The following is a 27,608-nucleotide window of genomic DNA, read 5'->3' as shown; positions in this document are numbered from 1 at the left end:
AGACAAATAAAACTGGTACTTCTTCCTCTTTAAAATGCCTCTCATTTTGACTTCGAGTGTTTTCTTTCTTTAGCTAGGAGTCAATATGTCTTACTGTGTCCTTGTCTGAACTGCTGAAGAGCTCCTAACTGCAGATATCTCTCTTTAAACACTGTTTTTCCCTCACATCTTGACATTTTCCTCAGTAAGCTTTCTTTCCTCTCTGCAAAGACTTAACCCACCACAAGCAAGACCAGGATCAGAAACAAGTCTCACTTCAGGGAAGTTCTTCACCCAGTGCTGCAATAATGCAACCCATCTTTTCCTCAGAGGTTTTTTTTTTTCTTGACAACATCTAACCAAACCCACTTTAAGGTTTCTCAGAGAGTAACTAGACCTTTGCCATCTCTCCTCATGGGACATTGTGCCTCTGTGCAGACTGCTTCAACTCCAGCAAGAGCTATTTCTACCTGTTCTGTCCCAAGCAGAGATGATGTCTGCTGAGAGGATGAAGATGACTGGGCACACACAAAGCAGATGCTCTCATTTTAAACTCACAGAGATGCAAGGTGCTTTTGGTTTTTAAGACCTTTTAGAAGGCAGTTGCACTGTCCTCTCTGAGGGTGGAGTACTGCCAGAAATGCTTAGTAACAGCGCTTGGTTCACTTGCATTAATCTCTGTCTGTGATTTTAAGTGCCTAACCTTGAAATGGGTGGCCTGGTTACTTATTAAATCCACAGCTAGCAATAGTTCACAGACATACTTTCTACATAATAAGTTTCAGCTTTATCAGTCTTAGAAGCATTTATGATTAATTACTGCCAGCATTTTGAGAATTTGTGAAGTTCTGTATTTGTGTAGATGTACAGTTGAAGCAATGGTAAGTAAGTTCCTTTTCATTATCAATGTAGAAATACCAATGTAGTACATGCTGACTTCCTGCCTGGCAAGTTGCTTGCAAACAGCATTTACATTTTATGCTTTCCAGGTGTTTCTTGATTTACTGCACTGATCAGATGCATTTGGAGTCTGCTCTTCCACTGTCTCTAAAGCACCTGTCCTTGTATGCAGATGCCACTGAAACAATCACAGAGCAAAAATAGAGGAGAAAGATTAATTTAACTGGTGTTTTGTATGGTTGACTGAATGGATAGATACATTTTCATTGCTGCAAATCTCTGTCCTGCTGTAGAGCTGTGGCAACTACTCTGTAGTGTAGGTACATACAGCATAACTTTGATTTTGGCATTCTGTAACCAAATTGTTAAAAATACTGCTCAGTCTGCCTCCAGATGGGTATGAGCTGTGTCTGACTGACTTGGAATTTCTAAGGTTTGAGATAGTGAAAGTGAAATTATCCATAAAATATTTGACACAAAATAGCTAAATACCAAGTGAAGAATCAGAGAGAAATAGCTTGATACTAATTTTGTCAGCTGGCACGAAGGAACTAAGTTCAGCTGGTATAGATTTTATTTGTTAGGATTATTAGAATTTCTAATTATCAGTTTTGAAAACCGGGTTTCCAAACCAATTCTGCAAGCAATCAGAATATTTGATCTTGCTGAGAACCTACAGAGATGGCCCTGTTAAGAAACAGTTAGATAATGATGGCTAATGCAATGGAGTCTTGCTTAACAGCAAAGAAAAACTTGGCCTTATCGAAGTCCACGGCAAATGTCTCCTTAAAGTCAGTAGATTCAGACATCTGCTGTAGGTGCTGGATCAGAGCTTGTATTTTCTACCTATTCCAAGAGAAGGAAAGTTAATGATAGAAGATGATGAGGCCTAGTGAGAGTTTTAGGAAAAAGAGATATTGCACAAGAAAAGCCAGTGAAAGTTAAATACTGCCTCAGTGGCTGGATCTAGAGGATACGTGGAGAGCTTACCACCTGCAGTCTAGATACTGCTTCATATCCTATGGGGCAGAGCCGTGTGAGTATGTGGAAACATAATTAGCACAGTAAAAGTGAAAACTTTTTTTTTTATTATCACTTGTGGAGAAGGTGTGTTAATGTGCTGTGCACCAAAGATAACCTGAATGTGTAACTGGGTCTCTCATACCTGGCTCAGAGTAGGGGCAGTGCTGAATCCATTCTGTTAATTATAGGCCTTAGTGACAGCAAATGTGTTTGCTAGGAGACTTACCATTTCAAATACTGACGATGGCAGATGTGCTGAAGAGTAATACCAGGACTTGATATCAGTGCTTCTTAAATTAGGAATGCTTCTTAAATTAGGAAGGCAAATGGCTGACAGCGTCCTGTAGTGGCACTTACACCACATCCCTACAGGAACAAACAGCCCTGAATGCTGCTGGAAGTAGATGGAAAGCCTCCTGGTGAAGTATCTAGGCTTTGTATGCTGAGACGGTCACCATGAAAGGATGGTTTATTTCTTCAGCTTTTGTTACTGTTTTGGATTTGCGCCTGACTGAACTCTCTACTGCTGAGCATGCCTCGCTGTCTGCTACTGTGCTTCCTGTCACACACTTTACAAAGATCTGGTGTTTTCCCAGTCTGGACCTTTAAAAAATGCTGTCATTGTTTTCAGGGGTTATGTGGCTAATGCTGTTCTTGGGCCAGTCCAACAGCATGTCACAGGACAAAGCTGCTGGGTTGCATTTGGTTGCAATAAACTTTGGAAGCAAACATGTCTGTTGTTCTATATCACATTTTATTGTATGGTGCCTAGGGATACAATTATTTAAAAATACAAACTCAATTTAAAACAGCATTCTTTTTATTAACTTTAGCCTGATGGAAAATAAGTAAATACTTACATATGCAATAAGGTCAAATACTGTTTCTGAGAATACATGGACCTCTTTTTTTAAAGATAATAAAATAAAGTAAAAGACATTAAAAATTTGTGCTCGGCAGAAGGTTGGAAACATTGGGTTACACGAAACACAGGTTTAAGAATAAAATACTGGGAGATAGTATTAAAACTTAGCCCTGCACAAAACCATCAAGCATTAGGGTGAAAGAGATCAAAAATCATGCACAACACCCAGCTTCTGCCCACAACCAAAGCTCAGGTTACTTCCAGCACTCTCTAACAAACACAAAACTTCTCATACAGAATATTGAAAGCCTCCCAATATGGGAGTAGTTAAATTTCTCTCTGAAAATACATCGTTCTTCTTAATAAGCACTAAGCTACAGTCCTTAGCAGTGATGGAAAAAAGCTTATACCTCCTTATCAGATATTAAAGGAAAAGCTGTATGTGATAAATTGTAGTTCAAGTTAAATTAGTTGTTCTGTCTGATTTTTAAGCATGCCCAGAGGTATGCAAACATGAAATGCTTTGTACTTTCATAAAACTTAGCATGCAGACATTCCAGGAAGGTCTTCTAAAATTGAATTAGTAATTTGACACAACAGTCGCCTCTACAGCTCTCTAGATTATCCCAAGGTTTCCAGGAAAGTATGTCTTCTTAAAAAATTGAATTAATATAGTCATTACTTTAATGTGACCAAAAGTCCTAGTTTTGTGTCACATTCTTCCTTACTATTTAACTGCAAGTGCTTTTTAAAAAGTACTGTAAATGAAGCATAAAACTCAGTTTGCCTTGAGAAAACTGCCTTTCTTCCTCTATTACTTCTTTAATTGTCAATTTCCACCAATTAGTATGTAAGGAAGCAAGTGTTACTGTGTTGTAAAACCAGGTTCAGGGAGTCTGTGTGAAAATCCCACTGGCTATAGTCCTGTGTGCAGGTCATTGCACACAGCAGCCCCATAAGCAGTGGGATAGTGCGCACGTGCAGCTTGGACAGAGTGTACTGATCCACAGAATCAGCCATGAAATGAACAAAAGACTGTGTCAGTTTGTGCGAAAATGTTAAGTTTTATGGGAGAGATCCAACCTTTTCCTCTGTAAACACTTCTCCATGGTTATGTGGCAAATAAGCTCCTTCACGAATGCTCAAGATGCCCTTGCAGACTTACTCAGAATCAAGTTGTTTCCACAGCAACATCATTAGGAGAAACACAATATAGAGAATAAGAGGTTTCAGGAATCTGGATTTATTCTTTGGAGTAATTAACAGCTCACTGAACTGAGGGTTTGGCTATCAGTAGTGTCTGTTCTTTGTGGAAGAAGAATAAAATTGGTGATAGTTGCTATTCATTTTTATTTAATAGAGTGGTGAGAGGGTTTTGTTAGCAGAACTCAGGAAATGAACAATCTCGTTAACACTTTGCTGTCAGTGATGTTTTATGATATGCAAAGTGCATACGTTTTGATGAGATGTAAGTGAATCTATAATGAGATGCTGCTTTATCTTATAGTGCAAGCTGAGATGTCATCATTAAGCTGATTCACCATCATAGTCTTGTACCAAGCTTATTATGGGAGTGCAAGAAAACCTGCATCTCAGGGTTGATTTCAGAAGTCAGAATAACACAGATTAAAATCCCAACTGAGATCAGCACCTACTCCAAATGCCCACTGCCTTTATTTCTCATAATATTAAGGCTAACACCTAACTCAGTTCTAGTTCTTGTTATTTTTCTTGGTATTTCTCTTGGATTTGGATAAGGAGAATAATGTTGTCCAGTTTACCTATGCCATTTTGATTTAGTTCTGGTTTATGTTCTTGATTCACTAGTGCAGCATTTCAGTAATTTGTTTGAAAAATACTGAATAGAAATTGGATTATATATGCTTTATTTAAACCAGTTATTTTCCATTCCGAGGTCTGCATGTCAGGTCTGATTTGTTTGACCAGTGCCAAGTTTATTTGACAATGACTAAAAGTATTCTTGGTGTACTTGTTGCTGGAAAAGAAATGGGACTGTCTGGTCACTGTAACATGTAGTTTCACACAGCACAACACATATGCATGTAAAACTACTTAGTGTAGGCAACTATAACTGGTTTTAATTAACTTGTAGTATTCCCATGTGCTTGTCACATCTGGAGTGATCTTTAGAGTGCAAGTCTTGGAGTTTGATGAAAAACTTTTTCCCCCAGAATTCAAATTGAGAGGGCAGTATTTAAACATTGTAGAAAACCACAGACACTACATTTTGCTCCTGCTGAGAAAAATAAACTCTTTTTGGTTTCATATTAGCATATCTTCCTGTGTGGAGGAAAATGCAATGGAAGTATTTGTAGCTGCTTTTTTCTGAAGGGTAAAAAGATAAAAAGGAAAAGGAAAATAGTTGAATTATGAGTAATTTTTCTTTATTTTAGACAATATTTTTTGAAGACTAACTCCCTTTTCAGTAAACATCCCAAGCTCAACTACTGCCAACTAAAACACTACAAGAGAAAATAATGGGAAGTAAATTCTCTTTAGTGAAGGAGAAGGGCTTGTTAGATGCCACCTTCAGAAACACATGGGGTGATCACGTAGTCTTACAATAAGAGAAAGCACACATTTTACATATAAATATGTTTGTTTGGGGCATGCTTTGCCCAGCATCACATAAAAGCTAAGTTTTGTGTATTTACAAAGTGTCATCAGCTGATTCATTGCTGAATAAAACATTAGAAGACTTGAATCAACCCCGGGGAGTTTACAGTCTCATTGTAGTAGTGATGAAGACAGTATCAGGTGTAGAAGAGGTAGAAGCCTTCCCCTCCTTCAGCTCAAGTTTCTATTGTACTTAATGCACAGTCTTCAGTATGCAGTACCAGATGATGCTCTTAGTAATGCAGGTATCTTGCATAGAGCACTACTGAAAGGCTGCGAAGGGTAAGGTGTTTGGGATGCATCACACAGGAAGCAGAGAGGTGCTCTGTAGAGGAAGTAAATGTTAATATTAAATATTTGCATATGGCGACCAAGAAAAAAGGAAATAATATAAAGGTATTAATGATTTCAGGTTGAATTAAAATACATCAAACCAGACACATTCAGGGGAAGGTAATAATCTTTGTTTCTCTATTTCAAAACTGAAATCTTAAAGAGAAGTCATATTCATTGAGCTTCTAATAAAGTTTTCATTAACAAGTGTAAGAACGACATAGCTAATACTACTACACTCTAGAATTAACATATAAGCTATTAAAAAGAGAAACGTTTCTAATTTTCTAGTTAATTTGAAAGTCATTTTAGTGTATTTTTTAAACTTTCATACATTCAGCTGTTTTTCTGTCAATGGTGAGGACTATAAATGTGATGTATTTTATGACATCATGTCTGAGTGCAGTCTCAACTGCAAGAACTAGAAGAATCAAATATACTAAAAGTGAGCAAATAATTGATGTAGCAACATTGAAGAAAAGAATTAGCATTTTAGTTAAGCTATTGTTAGAAATACTGTGATAATATTTCTTCATGTATTCCCCTTTAATAATTAAAAATGTTTTGCTTTTTGCTTTCCATCCCTGGCTCTGTTTGCCCTGTAGTTTTCAGACTCTTGCCTCCATTGCCAACCAGCACTGCCTGTGTTCTCTGCCATGCAAGCTGTTTACAGAGAAGTTGCTTGGTCATAGTCCTGCACAAGATTCATGAGGACTAGACCACTGTGAGCCATGTAGAACCACAGATTTACAAACTGCTCCTGTTTGTCAAAGAATTAATTTACACAGGCTTTAGACAAACAGGAATTAATTAGTAAACCCCTGACATGAAGTTAAGCAATATTTACACCATTTGCTGTTTAAGCAAGTAATTTTTAGCCTGACCTTACCTGGTCAGGAATAATCAGTTGGATTCAGCTATGTTTGCCTGTGTGAGTAGAAAATGAAGCACAGTTAGGAGTGTATTATGTGGGGCAGAGCTGTAATTCACGTGATGTTAGCAGTGCTCCTTTTAGCCTTGCAGTGGAAATGGCCTTGGGAACACATAAAGATTTAACTTTGGGCATTTTCCCCTGAGCTTCATCCTACAGATACTGAAAAGTAACTTTGAGACCAGTGTAAAGCTGAGGAAGGTCATTACTAACATTTCCATCAAATGCAGCATATCTGAATTGGGTCTGACTTGATTTGTTCTCTTAAGAATGTTTAACACAGACTTCAAGACTTTGTATTTGACAGAGGCATTAGTCCTCACACTGTCTTGGTCCTTGCCTTCTGCTGAAAAAGTAGTTAGCTGTAAAACATCAGAGTGTAGTAGGTGTAATTTCTGTTATGTTTCTTTTGTGCACTTAACTGCCCAAAGTGTGCAGATGTAGTGCAAGTCCAAGAGGGTGTGATGAGATGCACTGTGTGGAAGGAGCATCCCGCACTCTTGGATTACACTTTTTCTCATAAAACGAGTACCCAAAATGAGGGATCTAAATAGAAGAGAAGCCAAACAGAGTCCAGAGGCTCTGACTGATCCGGTTAAAACTGCTGCTGTTGGAAATTGCAAAACGCAGGTTTTCTGGTGAAATCCTAAGTACTTGCAGAGGAAGGGATTTCTGAAAGTTTTACAGTTTCGGTACTAAAGGAAGTGCAGTATCAGTAATATGTATTGTGCAAAAAAAAGATTGCTGCTCTTCAGAACAAAGTATTTAGTGATTTTTTAGAGGTGAACCCTGGCTTTAAGCAACTGACATGGGATTGCTAGTGCTTTGGCCCTTGTTGAAGAGAAATTAAATTCACATGGTGCAAGCTTCATCTTACTGGGTTTAGGCCAAGAAGTAAACATTCATGCCTGGCATTTGGTTACCAAATCTGCTTGTTTTATCTGTATAAAGTGACCTAATTTAGGAAACTGAAGGAGAATCTAGAACTTACTTTCTACTGCAACAGTGAGCTTCCAGGCCTCTTGTAAATTTTCAGCATATTATATATATCATATATATATTATAGATGCTAATTCTGTCACTGCATTTTGGTGCTTAAGTATGAAAACACCTGTATTTTAAGCCACATCCTGGGATGACACATGGTGTAAATGAATCACATGCAAACAGTGATTCAGGGCGATGCCATCCCCAGACCCTGCTGGGGGAAGTCACCCTTCAGATTCGTTCAGGGTCAAACCTCAGAAGTTTTATTTGTTCATTAAGCTACATTGTTCCTGTGGGAAGCCAGACTTCCCAGATGGTACCACTAATGAAAAGGAAAAAAGCAGTGTCCCAGCACTTCTGGCAGAATCATAATTATGCAGCCTTAGACTGGGTCTTTTAATAAAGGTAGCTTTTTGTTTCTGCCAGAGGTGTTATTCATGCACTGTGGCTGCGGGCTGCAGGGGGTTGGTGCAGGGTCAGCCCTGTCTCCCAGGTACAGCTCTCATTAGGCTGTCAGAAGGGAAGGGAAACTGTCTCATCATCCTCCAAAATCTGTCATTAAGGGGGGCCATTTGTGGCCAGGAGTGGGGAAGGAAGGGAGGGGGAATGCAAAGAGGACGTGGTGATGAAAAAAAAAAAAGTAATTTAGGAGTGTGTTAGTGTGAGCACATTCCTCCATTTGCAGGGATCAGTCTGAGTGTAGACACCTAGCAATAGTTGCAGACAAGCCTTAGCCTCTAGTTCCAAGTATTCTTAGCTTTCTCATTTAAGGAGGGCTAGTAAAAAAGATTGTTATAGTGGCAAGCAGCATAGAGGGGACTGGGGAAAAAAGTTGGAAAAGACTTAACCATTTTGACTCCTCCACTCAAGATTGTCAGCCGTACTACTACATTCTTCCTCACTGAGGATGCTTATCCCAGAGCAGCATGTCTTTAGTACCCCTTTCCAGAGCAACCTTTGCCACTCACACTCTTGTCCTCACAACGCAACAGGCATGGGATGTTGCCCAGCATTCAGAAGACAAGTGTTATGTCCAGAGAGCTCCAGGGCGCTGAGCACTCGAGGGACCCTTCTACCAGAAGAAACTCGTTAGCAAATGGCATCTGGACTTGAAGCTGCAACAGCCAGTTGCATGGACTGGGGTAACTGGAATGGAGTTATAAGGAGTGCCAGGAAGGCAGAGAAAAAGACAGACTTCAGCAAAGTTTGTGTATATGTCCAGTGCCTGCAACAGGCAAATGTAGATTAAGCAGCTGTTCTGGGAGTCTGGCTCACAGTACCGACCAGTTGCCAGAAATTTACAAATGCAAGATAGACAGCATACACAGAAACACTTGTTTATTTCCTGGATTATGCTTAGTAAGGGTACATTTAAGTACATTAGGCTGTTTTATTGATGCCTATGTTTTACCAGCTTTTGCAGGCACAGGGAGCCTATTCACACAAAGGGCATTTGAGGAAATACTGGTTTTCTGCAACCCATGTTGCTCCAGAGAACCTGGAACCAGCTTGTTCAGCTCAGAGGGAAAATCTTTTGGTAGCACCTTTCAGTATACTGAATCATTCCTCCTGTTTGTCTAGTAATCCAAAATGTCTTCTAGGAAACATGAGACAGACAGGTCTTGCATTCTATAAAGAAAGACATTTTCACTAGAAAAGACATATTACAAATGAAAATTTGTGTCTTTCTTTATACTGTGAAATAAATTTCCATTACTGTTTCCAGATCAGTTGTAAACTGTATTTGTACCTTCTGGTTTTTATCATTAATGCAAGACTAAAATGCTACCAACATAAGTACTTATGATATGTGTTATTATGTGATATGTTCCATTTTGACAACCTAACAAAAGAAGAATAATCTAAGCAGAAGACTTTAGTTAGTGGCTGTGCAGACATACCAAGTGATTTATTAAAAGTCCACAGTGTCAAAAAAGTGGTTCATTGCTCTTGAGGAAAGTGGTTCAAGGTTCAGTACATAGTGAAAAACCAGTGATTTATGCGTGGGAGGTGATTTTTTAAATGCATGGGAAGACTCTTTAAGGACTGCTTTGTGCTACTAACTCTGACTAGCACTCAGTTCTTTGATGTGCCTGTTTATAAAATTACACTTTACATGCAGCCTACTGCACGGTAGTTTTTAAGAGGCCCTGGAGATTTCTGCAGTTGGACCAGCTGAGCAGAAAATTCTATCTACAGCATGAAAAATTAGTTAACTGTGGGCTGAAACAGCCAAACCAAAATTGTCTAATAGAGGTGGGGTTCCATATTGCACTACTTTCTGTATGTTGACATGCTTTGAAGTGAAATATTGTAAAGTGTGTAAAGTTTACCACCCTCCTCAACTGGTAAACAAGTATTACATCTTCCTCTTGCAGCATTCAATTGTCTCTCATAGCACCTTGGGAGGGTTTGGTGGTTGTGATGTAGTTGTTACAAAGTAAATGCTGTTAACCAGGTTTTATGGATTCTTAACAAAACAGTTCTTCAACATCCTTCTCCTGTCATCGTGTCCCAGAACTGCTGGGCCCCAATGCTGGTTCCCCTCTGCCTTTCTCACTGATGGCTTGATGACAGTGAGGGCTTTGCACCTCCATAGTGAGCAGGTTAGGCAGCATCCTATATGCCCTCCTGTATACTAAGCCACATGTAACTATCAGATGGAGTTATTTCATCTTCTTGAGTTGAAGAAATTAATTTTCTCCTCTGGAGAACTTAAGGGTTTTATGTGCACCTCCTGTGGAGGAAAGTTGCTATCACTTTTTTTTTTTTCTTTATTTTTTAACAAACAGAGCAAGTGTACCAATTATACTGATCATCACATCTACCAGGGTTGTAGGTGAGATGGCATTTCCCATTATGAGTTCTGGGCTTGGCTGCTGTGAAGTCTTACTTCAAAGAACAACTCTGGTACACACAAAGGATCACACAACAAGACTGGAACTGAGTCCAGAGAAAAAGGTAAGAGTAGCTGATGAGTTGAGGTCTTGGGGAGTCAGATGCAGAAGGGACAGGGCGTGGCCAGATGCATGCCACAGGGAACAGGAGCGGCAGGTTGAAAGCCCAGAGGGTGCCCACCCTTCAGGCATCTCCCATGGTGCAAGGTTCGGAAGCTGTAATTATCAGCTGATAGTTGCCAGTTGATTTCTAAAAAACACACTGAAAGAAGTATAGATCTATCGCCGGTGTTGGTAAACAGTGTCTTGGGCTACAACTGGAACAGCCACTTACTTCATTAGTTTCTTTATTCAGTAGCCTCAGTGGGATTGAAAACAGGAGGGGATCCATGCAGCTCTGTGTGGTGGAGTGCGAGGGGAAGAGTCGAGAAACACTTAAAACAATTCCAGCTATGAATCCCTTGGAACTGACATTCAGAAAAAATCTTCATGAGTGTCAGAATTACTAAAATAAGAGTTTGAGGTGTCCCAGAGTGTCTTTGAAAGGTTTTGGTCATGCCATCTTCACAGCACCCTGTATCATTTCTTAATAGGTAAAAAGTTTAGGAAGTTTCACGGTACTCTGAAGTTGAGAATTTTGGTTCTTCTTTTGCATTTTCCAGTGGGAGGGTGAATATAAAAAATGTTTCTATAAATCCATTAACAACAAAAGGAGGATTAGGGAAAATCTCCGTCCTTTATTGGATGCAGAGGGAAACACGATAACTAAAGATGAGGAAAAGGCTGAGGTGCTCAACGCCTACTTTGCCTCAGCCTGTAGCAGTGGAACTGGCTGTTCCCTGGACACCCAGCCTCATGAGCTGGGAGATGGGGAGGGGAAGCAGACTGAGGTCAGCACAGTTGAAGAGGAGGTGGTCAGAGACCTGCTACACCACCTGGATGCACACAGGTCTGTGGGACCAGATGGGTTACACCCAAGGGTGCTGAAAGAGTTGGCAGATGTGCTCGCCAGGCCACTGTGCATGATTTACCTGAAGTCATGGCTAACTGGGGAGGTCCCAGGGAACTGGAGGGTGGCAAACGTGACACCCATCTACAAGAGAGGCAGAAAGGAGGATCCAGGAAAGTATAGACCTGTCAGTCCGACCTTGGTGCCAGGGAAGGTCATGGAGCAGGTCATCTCGAGTGCCATTACAAGTCATATAATAGACAACCAGGGGATCAGGCCCAGTCAGCATGGGGTTATGAAAAGCAGGTCCTGCCTGACAAACCTGATCTCCTTCTTTGACAAGATGAGCTGACTGTTGGACAAAAGAAAGGCTGTGGATATTGTCTACCTGGATTTTCAAAAAGCATTTGACATGGTTTCCCATAGAATTCTCATAGAAAAACTGGCTGCCCATGGCCTGGATGAGCGAATGGTCTGCTGGGTCAAGCACTGGCTGGATGGACGGTCCCAGAGAGCGGTGGTCAGTGGAGCTAAATCCAGCCTGGTGGCCGGTCACAAGTGGTGACCTCAGGGCTCGGTGTTGGGACCATTTCTGTTCAACATCTGTATTGATGATCTTGATAAGGACATAATGTGTATCATCAGTAAGTTCACAGATGACACCAAGTGAAGCAGGAGTGTTGGTCTGCATGAGGATAGGGAGGCTCTGCAGAGAGACTTGGATACATTGGATCAGTGGGCCAACATTAATGGGATGAGCTTCAACAAGGCCAAGTGCCAGGTCCTGCACTTGGGCCACAGCAGCCCCCTGCATGGCTACAGGCTTGGGGAGGTGTGGCTGGAGCTGTCTGGGAGAGAAGGATCTGGGGGTTCTCATTGACAAGCAGCTGAAGATGAGCCAGCAGTGTGCCCGAGTGGCCAAGAAAGCCAACGGCATCCTGGCTTGTGTCAGAAACAGTGTGACCAGCAGAAGTAGGGAGGTGACAGTCCCCCTGTGCTCTGCACTGGTGAGGCCACACCTGGAGTGTTGTGTCCAGTTTTGGACACCTCGATACGAGAGAGATATCGAAGTGCTGGAGCGAGTGCAGAGGAGGGCAACGAAGCTGGTGAAGGGCCTGGAGAATAAATCCTGTGAGGAGTGATTGAAGGAGCTGGGACTGTTCAGTCTGAGGAGGAGAAGGCTGAGGGGAGACCTCATCACTCCCTACAGCTACCTGAAAGGACACTGTAGAGAGGTTGGTGCTGGTCTCTTCTCACAGGTAATTAGTGACAGAACAAGAGGGAATGGCTTTAAACTGCAACAGGAGAGGCTCAGACTGGATATTAGGAAAAAATTTTTCACAGAAGGAGTGGTCAGACAGTGGAATAGGCTGCCCAGGGAGGTGGTGGAGTCCCCATCCCTGGATGTGTTTAAGGGTCATTTAGATGAGATGTTGGGGAATATGGTGTAGGGAGGAACTTTGTAGAGTAGGGCTGATGGTTGGACTTGATGATCCCAAGGGTCTTTTCAACCTGAATCATTCTGTGAGTCTGTGAATCTGAGAGGCAATGCAGCAAGCCATCCAGCTACTGCAATACCTGTTATGGACTTTGGAGCAACTTAAGATAGCTGCAGTGGGATGGGACTTAGTCAAAGGTATCTTAACTGTCTAAGTATTTAGCTTCTCACAGAGGTTTACCAACCAGTCCTGACTTCCGTCTTCCTGTAACTAAACTTCCAATAGTAGTTTAATTAAAACAGAGGTCTTTTGTGCGTGGTGGTTTATCTCTATTAGGATCATGCCAAGTAAGGATAACTGGAAGTTGGACATGTTCTATATTGAGAAACTTTATACAAATTACTGTCTTAAGAGGCAGGATAGCAGTATAATGTCTAAACCTCAGTGATGGAAAGAGAAGTTCCTGTTCTCCATTTCAAAAAAACAAAGCATATTATGCACTGAAATACTTGTTTGATAGGTTTGAAGCCAGTGAAGAACACCTTTTTCATAGTCTGGTAAGTATATTAAAGATATCTTTCAGGTGATTTGTTCATTAGAGTGCAACAGTTTGCATTCTGAGTAATGAACTAGGATTAATAGAAGAAATAAAGGTGGAAAATGTTTCTGCATTAGGTGCACCATTCTTCCAGATTGCAGTACAATGCAGAATTGTATCTTATGCTCCAAATCTGCTAACCTGTCCTGAAGGAAAAATCTGTCCATGAACACAAGGCACTGGGGGCCAAACTGCTAGAGTAATCTGCAGAAGTGATTGGTTTGTACCTGTGATCTGAGGAAAGCAAAAAAAAAAACCAACCAACCCCAAAGGAGTGCTAGCCCTCAGGCCATGTTAAGTAGATAATATTCTTACAGCAAACAGGATGGATAGTAAACTAATCCCTGTCTTTGAGATAAAGGGGGAGGCATACCAGCTAAAGGACTTACTTTCTGGGACATCTTAACAGACACAAAAGTTCCAGTTAACAAAACAAACAGGTAAAAGGCTGACTCTACAACCTGGGGAGGAACCAAAGGGCCAGAGAGCATGTGCAGGAAGCCAAGCTGAAAAGTTCATGAAGAGGAAGGAGACATCTGGACTTCGCTTAACCTTAACAGCGGGACACCGTGAAGAGGACCACATACTTCTCCCCTTGAATAATTATAATAATCACACCTATTCCCCGAACTAATTGTAATAACCCAGCCCTTCCAGATGAATATGTATGTTCTGTTGTAATAAATATCTGGCTACTTGCCAGGGACGGTGTGTAAGCTTTGTGGAGAAATCCCCTTGCACCCCGGCCGGAATAAACATGCCTGCTTTAGAACTATTTCTGAGTTGTAGAGTTTGTTTCCACGCCTCACCTGCAAAATCTGTTTGGCAGACTGAGGCAATTGTGGGCCCATGCAGGAGACACAGTCCTATCAAGTCACGCAATATCATTACATGGCTTGGTTTCACGTCTGGCTCTCAGAACTAGTTTGCCGTTTCTACCTGATACTGGATTGCGATTTTAATCTTAAACACTGGGCTGTGGATAAAGTGGAAAAGTTTCTTCTGGCATGTGAAAGTATATAAATAGGAAACAAAAATACATTTCCAAAAGCTGGGATTTTTTTTAATAGTGGCTGTGATTTTTTAATAATGCAGTATTTCTTGGGAAAATGTCTCCAGATGGTAGTGGTTTTTCATGCATGTTTTTTTTTTTTTAAGTCTTGAAGCTGATTGATGCATGCTTGAGTTGCATTTCTCGAATGTAATAGAGTGATTCGTGGGAATATAGAATAAGAAAAGTGAATGGATTTCCAAGTCTGAAACTACATGACTATGAGACATGCAATATGTGCTATTCTTAGCAAAGATGCTGAAAAAAAGGAAAAGCGAGCAATTCACACACAATCTCTGCATTAATATTTGTTTAGCTTTTGCAACGCACTGCTTGAAGTGTAAGATCTTTTTGTGTCATGCAAATCTAAGCCACTCACAGCTTCAGCAGAAAAGCACCAATGCTTAAAAAGTCTGCTGTGATAATTGAACTCATCAGCATGATAATGCGTTATGAGTTTAAGAAATTAGGTCAGTTCACCACACTAGAAAAGAGTGCAACAAGGATTCCAGTTGCAGGTGCTTGTTGTAAATGCAGATGGCTTCCTTAAGGTCCTTTGCAGGGCAGTAATGCTAGTTTTTAACATCTCATATTTAAGTGTAATTCAGTAAGGCTAGCAGTGCCTTACTCACTGGCATTTGTTGAGTCTCATGGTTTCTCTTTGATACAGAAGTTTTAAATCTCTTGAAAAGAAATATAAGCATGGGAAAGAAGATATGTTATAAATACCTTGCAGCATATAAAGAAATATTTGTTGAGCTCAGTGGGGACAATAATGAGCGATTGATTAAGCCCAGAAGTAGCTTGTCTCTGAAACAAAGATTACAAGTGTTTGGTGGCATTTGTTTGTGTGGCTAAGCCACTTTTCCAAAATATTTTAATTCATTCATATAATGCTTCTAGATACCTCTTAATAACTACTGAAGCACTGGAAAGCAGTCTGGACTTTGGAATTATTTTAAAAATGGGGGGAAAGGGCAGAGAGAGGCAAGATAATCAGATTATGTTGATTTATGTTTTAACACTGTGGGTAGCAGCCAATAGATCAGGAGAGGAAAAAGAGTGTAAGTTATTCCGAACATTTGCTACGGTAGCATCCTATAAATTATTATGGGGCAAAGGATGTAGGTTGCACTTGAATCTTCTACCCATCTCCAACATGACCCGCAGATAATTTGCTTGAGTACACTGCATCTGATTTCCTTCTGTAGTTTCGTGCTTCACAGTGACATCTAGGTTTAATTTAGTAACTGAATATTTACTTCCTGCACTTTTTTTGAGGAAATAGCATAAATAATTGCAAACTGCTGTGTTCAAACTGCTGTATCTGTAACTGTAAACTGAACAAGGGAGTAGACTTGTTATTATGAGACTCGTGCTTTTCATGTCTGTAAACCAGAGCTCTGAATGCAAAAGTAAGAGGAACGTTGCAGTGCTCGCTGGGGGTTATTTACTCCATAAATCAGTGAGTGAAGTGGAAGGCATAACTCACAACTAGGACACTCTGATCAGCGACTAATAGAACGCAGTTCCACTATGTCCTCCCACCAGAAAATCTGCACTGACACCCCAGCAAGGAATTTTAAATTTCTGAGGACATGGAACAGCTCTGAGAATTTAATAGTGCTTTTTTTTCATTATTCTCCCACACTTCTGGTACAAAGAAAATACATTCAGTAACTTTATTTTTACTCTGATACCCATAAACCCATATATATATATATGTATAAACTGGCATATAGATAACACTAAAAGATAATTTCTTCTTATCTGAGGATTTTTCAATTTGTGATCATTAAACAACCCTGAAAATGGGACTTTTATATAGCTGATTGAAGTACTTGCACAAGAAAGTGAAGAAACATACCAAGAACTATACACTTACCAGTGATGGTTGGAAGATAGTGCTGAAATTGGAAAGTAACTCTAAAGGACAGTTAGACTTTGCCACTTCCCATCAGAAGATCTCATGTCACGAAGGTGAGAAGAGGAAGTCCAGAGACGGCTACCACAGGCAAAGCAGAAAAACTAGAAAAGGGAAAAGATCTGGTTTAAATATTAAAGTAGTAACATAGTCTTAAAATAGATTTTGGTATAGACAAGAGACATGCAAGAGGCGTGGGTGTAGTAGTACAAAAAAGAAAAAAAGAGCTAATTACTAGATTTCTGCAAACATAGACACATCATGCCAAATTCAGCCACTTTTCTGTGAATTTTCTGGCATCTGAAATAAATGCTGATATTTTGGCTTCCCCCATTTAATAGTCCATCCTAAATACCATCTAAACACCTTTTCCTGCTTTTGTTCCTCATTTTTCCTCTTCTGTCAAGGTATTTGTGGCAGATTTTTCACCTCTTTCAGATGAAAAACCTTCTGACAGAACATAATATGGGTAAATTGTGACTGATTTTGTGGATATTAAGATTTACAGTTCCTTAATGTCATCAAGTGACATCAAATTTGCTTAGTGTCTCTGTGCTTCTCAGGACAATTAATCTTCATTATTTACCACTGGGTTCAGTATTAAAGCATATATTATTTAATTCTTTAATTGTATTACTTTCATGCATATACACTGATTTTGTGTGAAAATGATTCTTCTGAAATCAGGAAAATATGCTGAAACTTCCAACATATTTTGGAAAAAAAGTTTGGTAGAAATACATGTATTTGCTGTGCCAAAGTGGGATATCAATGCAGTACTGTACACATAAATTTGAATTAACATCATTGCTGGGATACAGCTGCATTATTATGGTGTGCTTTAAAGCTTTTCACTTGGGTGCATCATCTGATGCATCAGCAAATGCTCTGAACTCATCAAGTGGCTGATAGATGTGTTTGTAAAGGCTTGGATGGTCACTTTATATGCAACGGTAAACCACTGTTGTACTTAATGAGGTCAGTGAAGCAACCAGAAGGAAATACATAATTCTGTAGCATGAGTCTGTAAACATGATTCTATCTAGGCTTTTTACATTTAATGAAGCAGCTACTCAGCTGCTGAATATTCTTGTTAACAGTCTCAGCATGGATTTTAATACTAAAATGCTGCTGATAGCATGGTCTCCCTATTCTCTTTAAAAATCTGCATTTTTTATGTGTTAATGGTTTTGCAATCAGTCATTTGCTTCATTTTTATTGTAAATGAGGGCCAGAGTCTGATTTCCTTCCCCATTTTCTGAACACTATATCCCCTGTAAGCTGTCTCATCAGCTTCCAGTTTGCTTTCTGGGATATGCATGGTCTGAAAATACCTGAAATAATCCTGTAAAACAAACACTTTACCAAGCATTTTCCCATTTTAGATGTCTTTATAAGAATACAAGTCCCTATGTGAAAACTTGCATGATACAAGTAGTCCAGCACTCCCATCAGATCCTCACATGCTACAAAGTCTTACTGCCAAAGACGTCCATTCAGGAGACTTCAGAAAGTTAGCACTGCCACTTGCTCAAATCCAGTGAGATCATATTACAAGATTTCTTGTAAAACCCAGAGTGGATTAATGTTTAATTTTTAAAGATTCTGTTTCCTGCTGCAGTACGGGTAATACACAATTAACAGAGCGTATCTCACCAACAAGCACAACTAGTAAGGAGCATTGTACAAAGGTATCAGGAATTTATAGTCCCCAGCTCCTTGTTACCAGCATAACCCTTGCTTCCCAATCACTGTGTTTCAAAGAATCAAACAAAATACACTGTAAGTGATGGGAGAAAGAGCAAAGCAGACACAGGCAACTTGTGATGTCTACCTCACCTCCTGTCATAAATTATTACTGCATGGAGGCTATTATTAAGCAGGTCAATGTGACAAAAGCCTTGCACAGGATTATTTGCCGGGTCCTTGCTCTGCTGTGTGTTGGTGATGGAAGGCTTGTAGTAGCAGTGAGTGTGTTCACAGGGGATTTGGAGCTGAAAGGCCACTTTCTCCTCTGATACGTAACTTTTCCTGTTGGTGAACAGGGGCAGCCTTTAAGTTTAAAAGTGCACAAGATGAAGATTGTATATTCCTTTGCAGTATTTGGCAGGGGAGAGACAAAAAGGTTGTCTTTCCATTTATCACACCTGACTTCAGGAGTCAGCGGAGAAAAAAAGCAGCGCAGAGAGCGCAGAGCCCTGGCTTTCTGTTTCTGAGACATAGAGACTGTTTCCCTGTGACACATAACATTATAAGCTTGCAGTCCCTGCTGAGCGGGCTTCAGAGGGCTGAGGCGAGGCAGGGATGAGGGGATTTTTCTCACACCTGGTGTCATTCAGTGCAGCAGAGTTGCAGACAGGGAGGGACGTGATATTTCCCACCGCCCTGTCCTCCCTCCTCCCTAGATGGGAACCTGCTGCCCACCACCATGAGGACGAGCCGGTGCAGTCATTTGCCAGAAGTCCTGCCGGAGCGCCCTCACCCACCAGCACCTGACAGCAAGACCCTGCCCGGTGGTGGCGGCCCGGCCGGCAGCTGCCCACAGTATGTCATGCAGGTGTCAGCCAGAGATGGGCAGCTGCTCTCCTCCGTCGTGCGGACGCTCGCCATGCAGAGGTACCTGGGGATGGTGGGATGGGATGGGATTGGCTCCTTCCCCGCGTGGGCTCCAGTGCACCCTCCCCAGCTGCCATCCACAAGTCCCATGGGCTCTTAAGGGAAGATGTAGCAGTGTGCTTTATGAAGGCTTACCACCGTGCACTTGTAATTAAACCCTTATCCAAACTTTATACTGATAATGCTACCTATGTAACTAAGCCCTCACCATTACTTCTTCACTTGGTGAAGAAGGGGGAAGGAAGCTGTCTAGGGATGCTGCTGCTCAAGTGCACCAGCTGCAATAATTTGCCCTGATAATTTATCAGGAGGCTTTGGCAGGCACTGGCTGGTACTCAATGCTGTGTTTAGCCTGTGTGCTGCTGCCAGCACTTCTGCAGCACATTTCCTTCACACGTTTCCTTCACACTTCCCAAGACAGCACACTGAGCGGCCAGACAAGCTGTTCGTAGCAGAGGTGCACACACAAGTGTTGCTGTTTCAGCCATCATCCAAATGATTGAGAGTGGCTCTTTCTGCTGTCAGTTTAGAATGGCAGATTAGTGGTGAAATACACATTTAAACTATACCCTTCAAAACACTAGCCTGTTTCAGGTTCGCTTTGTTTTCATTAGAAGCAAGAAGGAGGTTGCTTAGGGCTTTGGCCATATCCAGACTTGATACTTGGGTCAAAATTAAGTTCCAGTTCACTAGTATGATGCTGGAAAGACTGCACATGTCTGAAGTAGCCCTGGATTTTCACAAAACAGCAAACATAAACCAATCCACTGCACCGATGTGAAGAGTGCAATAGTCAACTGCTGCTGCATGTGTTATGTGACAGCTGAAAGGGCCTTTTCCCTTGTAGCATCTTTTTTAAACCCTGTGCATTTTGTACAGTTCAGATGTGTGTGCAGAGCATCAAGCACAGCTTCATACTGTTTCACCAGGCAGACTGAAAGGAGCAGGGTAGCTTCTTTACACTTTGCTATAGCTAAACTGAAGTGAGGTCTACATGGGGCAGCCTGCAAAGAGCCAGAAGAGGAACAGAGGGAACATCTGTGTGCCACCATACACTATCTGCTAATGAGGTTTTGTCAGTGACAGTAGCAAAACCAGTTTTTCTGATATCACCTGAGGTGGCATATGAGGTAGAAAGAGTTTTTGTTTCCAGGACCTCAGCCAAGAGGCCGACCTTGTCAGCCTTGGCAGCTGGGGGGGCTGAGTTGAAGCTACAGTGAAGTGAATCTCATGCTGCCCTAAGCCCAAGCACCCTAGAAAGCCACATGACTGCTTTGCTCTTTACCAGAAGATTCCTCTTTAAGATGGAGAATCTCATTAATTAGAACCAGAGTCTTCAGGTTTTCATTGGCAGGAGGAGCGTCTGTCCCCCTTTGCATTTTAGCACCCTGCCACCAGGAAGGCGGATACTTTGGGAGAGTCAATGCAGGAGAAATAGCCACAGGCAGCAGTGCAGGAGGGATGTGTTTGGCACACTCCTCCTTTTCATTGCCGTTAATATCACTCCTTGAGCTGCTTCTGAGGTGTTGCCCCAAAGGGAATGAAACCCTCCACAGGGACAGGAGCTTGCTGCCTGCACACACCTGCCTGAAGTTGCAGCCCTGCCTTCACACTGCTACAGGGCAGGGTGCTGATGTTTCATATTCAGTAATTCTGTACTGCTGATCACCAAAACCAGCTTACCCTATAGGTCAGGGGTTCATCACTAGCATATGAGATGCTACCCCATAGGTCAGGAGTGATGGCCTAGATCATCACTAGAATAAGAGGTACCCAGCTGAGGCAGGTTTAGAAATTCCCTGATGCATTTAGAGATTTCTTGAAGTGGCTGCTCTGCTGCACTGTGAAAAGATGGGAAATACAAAGGTACAGGAGCACTTGGTTGTCTGTCTCTGATGTGCCACTCTGATATTTTTCACTCTCCACATGTTTCCCCCCACAGAAGAGGTATTTTAAACAAGAATACCATTAGCCTGGCAGCTTTGTATACTAACTACAAAGCACACAAGCTGCCAACGTTTCCCACATTGTTAATTCATGACATACAAAGAGAGACTTCCATCACAGCCCTGTATACTGACCAGCAATTTTCTCTTCTCCAGCAGTGCCTTCACTGACCGGGCGATGTGCAGGATCTGCCATGAGGGCAGCAGTCAGGAAGACCTGCTTTCTCCCTGTGAATGTACAGGGACCCTGGGAACTATTCACCGCAGCTGCCTGGAGCACTGGCTGTCATCTTCAAACACCAGCTACTGTGAACTCTGCCACTTTAGGTTTGCAGTGGAGCGCAAACCCAGGCCTTTGGTGGAGGTCAGTATGTGGGGCACATCCTCAAAAGCATCATTTAATGAGCAAATCATGTTTGTTTTTATATCGGCATCGCAAAGCCTTTGCAGCTCCGCCAAAGCAAGCTGTGAGTTTTGGGCTTGGCAAGATGAGGGCAGGAGCTCAAGGAATGGGCAGGAATAATAAAAACCTTATTTTGAACCAAATCAAAGCAAGCGAGAAGAATGGGCTCAGTGAGTTTGCTTCACTGTAAACATGAGTGAAGGTTTGAGGAACAGTGTGCAGATAATTCCTCGTATACTAGCCAGCTTAGTAGAGGATGGAAGAGAGGGAATAGTTTTTGTGGAGTGTGAGACAAGAGCCAGTATTCAGCATGTCAAATATAGGTCAGGAATACTTTTTTTTTCTTATTTTTGAGAGAGAGGTAACAAGCTGAGGAGCCTTTGAAACCTAGTTTCCATGTCAAGCCCACAAGAATGGATTGTTCTTGCTCAGTGTCTGGCATGTTCAGCCATTTGTGAGTGACCTTTTGGCCTCCTCTTGCCTGTGTACCAGACTCAACAGTGAAGAGTGTTTCTCCCTTATCAATTAAAATTCAGTTTTTGCCAATTATAGATGCTATAGTGGCTGCATGAAGTTTGCCAGTAGGTTTTTTTTGTCCTCAGGAAAAGAGGAAAAAAAAATTTAAAAAGACAAGATCATTATCTTTATACTGTTGATGATCTTTCTCTTCTGTTATTTTAATTTGGAAAAATGAAAATTAGGATTTGTGTTGGGATTAAAATTGAATGACAAATCGTAACATTTTAGAAAAGTAATGAGAAGCATCTTATTGTACCAGTTCGTGACACAGGTGCTTACATGCTGAGCTTGGGTTCAGGACAACGTGTCTTTCAGCGCATCTTCATTGTTTCTGTAAATTGTAGCAGAACTGGTTGAAGGAGATACAGTATTAAAAATAAGGGAGCTGGGTTTGCATCTTCTTTTGCTCATACTCATAGATGAGAAGATACAGGGTAAAACTGACTGCTGAGAAATGGGTCAGGGATCCACAGGCTTGGGGAGGAGTGGCTGGAGAGCTGCCAGTCAGAGAGGGACCTGGGGGTGTTGATTGACAGCCGGCTGAACAGGAGCCAGCAGTGTGCCCAGGGGGCCAAGAAGGCCAATGGCATCCTGGCTTGTGTCAGCAATAGCGTGGCCAGCAGGGACAGGGAAGGGATCTCACCCCTGTACTCGGCACTGGGGAGGCCGCCCCTCGATTCCTGTGTTCAGTTTTGGGCCCCTCACTACAAAAAGGACATTGAATGACTCGAGCGTGTCCAGAGAAGGGCAACGGAGCTGGTGCAGGGTCTGGAGCACAGGTCTGGAGCACAGGTCGTACAGGGAGCGGCTGAGGGAACTGGGGGTGTTTAGTCTGGAGAAGAGGAGGCTGAGGGGAGACCTCATCGCCCTCTACAGCTACCTGAAAGGAGGGTGCAGAGAGCTGGGGATGAGTCTTTTTAACCAGGTAACAAGCGATAGGACAAGAGGGAATGGCCTCAAGTTGTGCCAGGGAAGGTTTAGACTGGATATTAGGAAGCATTTCTTTACAGAACAGGTTTTTAATGGCCTCAAGCTGCCCAGGGCAGTGGTGGAGTCCCCATCCCTGGAGGTGTTTAAAAGTTGGGTTGACGTAGCACCTAGGGATATGGTGTAGTTGAGAACTGTCAGTGTTGGGTTAATGGTTGGACTGGATGATCTTCAAGGTCTTTTCCAACCTTGATGATTCGGTGATTCTATGACTTGTGCAGAAAGAGAATGAGCAGTTATTGAAGGCTACCAAATTTGCTTTATGTTGGATTGTTAGGCATATGCATTTTGTGTCTAGGCCTATCTTCATTCTTCCTTAGGATCAGCAAAAAAAGATACATGACATGGTATTTAGCACAAGACTGGTAGTCTTGTCAGGCCTTAACCAGCACAAACCTAGGTCAGCTATGTTCATTTGCCTCTGGCTTGTTGTTTGGTGCTTCTAGGCAGGACTCCAGCCTCTCTTAAGAAGCTGCAGTTTGAGAAAGACTGCTTTTGAGTGTTTTCAGGCTGTCTGCAACTGAGCATCAAAATCTTTATGACTGAGCATTTTCCAATGAAGATGATAACGCCTTCATTCAGCCAGCTGTTCCAAGCCTGTGCCAAGCAGTTTTTGGTTGTGGTTTTGGCCTGAGGATGATGCCACTCTGAATTTGCCTTCTGAAAAGAAAGATGCTGAGACAGTGCAAAGTAAATAGTTTGATTTTAGAGTCCAGCTTCTTCAAGCTGTTCCCTTGCAACAGCTGCTCATGAGGCTTGCTGTGCACAAATGGGACATGACGTTGTTCAGAGCTAATAATGACTGAAGAATTTGAAAGCAAAGCTAACCCTGCCCATCATTTTCTGATCAAGTGCAACTTCTTTCTGGAAAAAAGCAGTATTAAATAATACCAACAACAACAATAATAACAATTATAATGATAAAGCTCTCTTTTGTTTCTCGTCTGAGGACGTGAGAACCAGGTGCAAGAACATTTCTGAAACATAGTACACATTGTTAATTTATGTTTTTCTTTCTTCTCAACTACTATACTCACAGTATTTTAGTGAGTAAATTAACAACTTAAACAAAAATTGCTGGTTGTTCAGCCATATCCCTTCCTCCCCTGTGTACATTATTATGGAAGTAGCAGAGGATTTCTTGCTGTGCTTCATAATTTGATCAGAGGAAGCTAGTGAATTCATAGGATATCTCCCTCCGCCCCCTATGTTGCTAGTTTGCCATTAGTTCATTATGAAATGAAAGCAAATGCTTCATAAAAATTTTTTGCAAGATGGCTTTTAGCTTTCTTTTAAGCAGTTGCCTATGTTCACACTAAGGATGTGGCTCCATACATTCAAGCAGGAGATCTTTAGCTCAGATACATCTGTACATATCTACAACTATATCTTGCCTCCTGCATACATCATGCATAGGATGCAAAAGTGCAGGGAGATCACATTTGCTTTCTCTCCATAACTTATGTTATGCACAGCAGCCTGTTTTTCCCTTGATTACTTTTGCAAGGAAAAGCAAAGGAAAAATAGTATTCATCTTGACCTCCATTAATCTTTTATCCCTCTTATCTTTTATCCATCATAAGCTCCTCTCTGGTCAACTGAATTTCAAACTGTACTTTGCAAGGGAGACATTCCTTTATCTATGCCACAGGACAGGTTTTTGTTTTCTGGGGAGATACGTCTCCCAAGAAATGTACAATCTGTTATTAACTGTTTGACACCCAAAACCCAACCAGAGAGGCAGAAGACAGTACAGTCTGTCAGACAGATCCATCCTCTCAACATTGCATTTGTGAAGCTTCAGACTTTGTGGATCCGTTTTGGTTTTTTTAAATCAGATTATCTTCCCCAGATGAACTGTGTTTCTGAATCACAAATCAGGCATTATGGTGGGGACTAAACCCTCCTTCAGTGTTTGAAGAAAGTGATTTGTCTCTTGCCATCCACCATTTATGTCTTTTGTCTCCTTATGCATTGGGTGGAGGAGCTCTGTGACTTGTCCTTTGTCAAGTCAAAGAAGGACACACCAGGGAATGCACACATTTCACCTCTTCCACAGGTGTTTTTCAAAGATTGGTCAGCCAAAAGGAGTGGTCGTCTTTACCATTTCTTGTCTCCATACTGTTGGCCTACATGTGTCAAATGTGCCCTGTGTGATTTTACAGTTGTGGGTAAGAATTGCTTTCTGTTGAGTCTTCACAGATTTTGTTAAATGAGTGGCTAATGTGTTCAGGTAAGTGCAGAGTCTGCTCATGCCCTACCTCATTTTTGGCTCTTACACTGCCTTACTTATGGACTGAGCTAATTGGGAACTGTCACTCTCCCTCCAGATGACCGTGCTTCTGGTGGGACTTATGCTCAGAGTCTGGGCAGATGCTCCTCAGCTCTGCCGTGGAACCTGGGACTTCCTTACTTCTCAGTCACTTGTGAACTTGTTCCCAACAGCTGCACTGGAGAGAATGAGATATATTGTTGTAAAAGAGCAAGAGATGGATTGTGATGAAAAAGGGTTTTTCATACCAAACGTCACGGGGTCCGTTTGTCTCCCTTCTGGAGGGCACCCAGCAAGCTCTGGCACAAAAAATTGAAACCACCAACATAAATGAGATAGAATCTCTTCATCATAAGCTTTCTGTAGCATCGCTGGAACTACCATTTGAAGTCACAAATAAGAGGATTGTTTGGAGACATCCACAGCCCTACAATGAGTTAAAAGGAGTTATTTGCCAGTAATCCAAAAAATGCTGTCCATTTACACGTTACCAGTACACGCACATTCCCCTCAGTCCCAGGGCTCATGATACTGCAAAATTCAATTCAAGAAGTACAGGCAAGGTCTGGAAGCACCTCTTTTACTGTGCGCTAGATGCACAGCAGCCGTGTACTGTCTGCTGGAAATTAGAGGTATGCAGGGCATGCTTGGGTGCATGGATGTCGCTTTATGAGTGTGGATTAAGGATGATGCATCTCAAATTAAAAAGCAACTGCTACCGAGTAGCCGTTCTTCTCTCTCCCCTGTCTTGGTGACGCCACTGCCAGTGAGATCCTGGCTACATTTGACACAGAGGACCCAGGCTGAAGCAGCAGAAACTCTAGACAGCAGTGGAAAAAGTGCGTAATATGGTGGTTAATATGCGTAGACATGATGTTCTTTGTGACAAAACTGGAAGGATCTCAAAGCAAACACAAAAGTGAACTCAAACTGCAGTAGTTTCAGTTAGTGATTTTTATAGACTTTCCACTTTTATATAAGCTGCTTTTTTAATGCAGATAATCCATAGAAAGAAATCCGTTCTAGAAGTGTGTGACATGATTCATGTAGATGCTTTTGCTGTTTCAGCATAAAGATAAGACAAGCTTTATATGAGTATTATATGTCATCTTCATTTCTAATTTCCATATTGCATCTATGTTGCTTCCACTTGTCTTAGTACAGAAACAGACACAGAACATGGCAGTACAAATGTATTTATGTGCAATAAAATGTCATTAGAAACCAACTAGCTACAATATAAATATGGTATAAGAACATTATGTGACCACATAAGTCAGGCTTATATAGCTTGTAAATTATTTACATGTTTTAAACCAACAAGGATTTGGTATCTGTTGGTTCATTTTTTGCAAACAACAAACAAACAGAAAGCTCTTAATTAACAATATAAAACTCATGAGAAAACAGCAGAACTAGGAGAAGAAATAAAGTCAGAGTAGTCATCACAATATTGGGCAGAAATTAACTTCAGTTTTTCCTAATCTATTGCTGGCTGTAGAGCTGATGCTAGAAAAGAAAAGCAAATCTTAAAAAAACCTAAAACCTACATCTATGCATGAAGTAGTTAAGATGAGTTTACATTATAATTTAAAACTTCCAGAAGCCTTACACTGAAATACAAATTTACTTTTTGTGCAAGACTTTGAGTCATACTGGTTTTATCTGTTGGGATTATTTTTACTTCTTTTTCCTCTTCACTGATCAGTGAAGCAAGTCATTAGCATTAATTTCTATAATGAAGAGAACCAGATTTGCTGGACATAGTGTATAGAAGGATCACTTTTAAAGCCAGAAGGAAAATGGGGACTCAGCATAGTCACCACAAAGAAAAGTTTCTGAATCTACATTTGGAGTTAACTGCAGCTGTCAATACAGCAGATTAGAGCTGGGAGCAGATAAGTATGTCCATCCCCCCTGCCTTATGGACCCAAAAAGGGCAAAATAAGAGGGGCAAGATGATGGAGATGCTTTTGTACCTTCAGCTGCAGAAATGCTCCTCCTGAGACCCAAGTCACACAGGAAGAATTTGAAGCACCCGTGTAGATTTCCAGTAGAAGTATGTCTCAGTTAAAGAAGGTATTACAAAAATAAACTCCCCCAAACATACAGTTTTTAAAACATAACCTCTTCAAGATGCACTTTTTACACCTAGAATACCATCTTTTATTCACAGGATCACAGAATCATCTAGGTTGGAAAAGACCTTGAAGATCATCCAGTCCAACCATTAACCTCACACTGACCATTCCCAACTATACCAGATCCCTCAGTGCTATGTCGACCCGACTCTTAAACACCTCCAGGGGTGGGGACTCCACCACCTCCCTGGGCAGCCCATTCCAACACCTA

General features: G+C 41.4%; 2 protein-coding genes across 3 annotated transcripts in view; one reads left to right on the top strand and one right to left on the bottom strand.

Annotated features, from left to right (window-relative positions):
- The window catches only part of MARCHF3 (membrane associated ring-CH-type finger 3), a 70,564-nt gene that overhangs the window by 30,455 nt on the left and 12,501 nt on the right, over positions 1 to 27,608 (top strand). The window contains exons 2-3 of one of the 2 annotated variants that reach the window (XM_074933112.1): positions 18,919 to 19,129; positions 21,235 to 21,439. In XM_074933112.1, the coding sequence (XP_074789213.1) occupies positions 18,942 to 19,129; positions 21,235 to 21,439 (393 nt within the window). In that variant the 5' untranslated portion in view covers positions 18,919 to 18,941. Of the gene's footprint in view, positions 1 to 18,918; positions 19,130 to 21,231; positions 21,440 to 27,608 lie in introns of both variants that reach the window. The other variant, XM_074933111.1, reaches the window with a different exon arrangement.
- Positions 2,675 to 27,608, bottom strand: part of LMNB1 (lamin B1) — an 83,207-nt gene continuing 58,273 nt past the window's right edge. Inside the window, 2 exon segments of the mRNA XM_074931725.1 lie at positions 2,675 to 5,729; positions 16,475 to 16,617. Coding sequence (XP_074787826.1) covers positions 16,516 to 16,617 — 102 coding nt within the window. The 3' untranslated portion in view covers positions 2,675 to 5,729; positions 16,475 to 16,515.

The sequence above is a fragment of the Athene noctua genome, chromosome Z, assembly GCF_965140245.1.
Source record: "Athene noctua chromosome Z, bAthNoc1.hap1.1, whole genome shotgun sequence".
NCBI lineage: Eukaryota > Metazoa > Chordata > Aves > Strigiformes > Strigidae > Athene > Athene noctua.
This window is presented reverse-complemented; position numbering and strand designations above follow the sequence as displayed.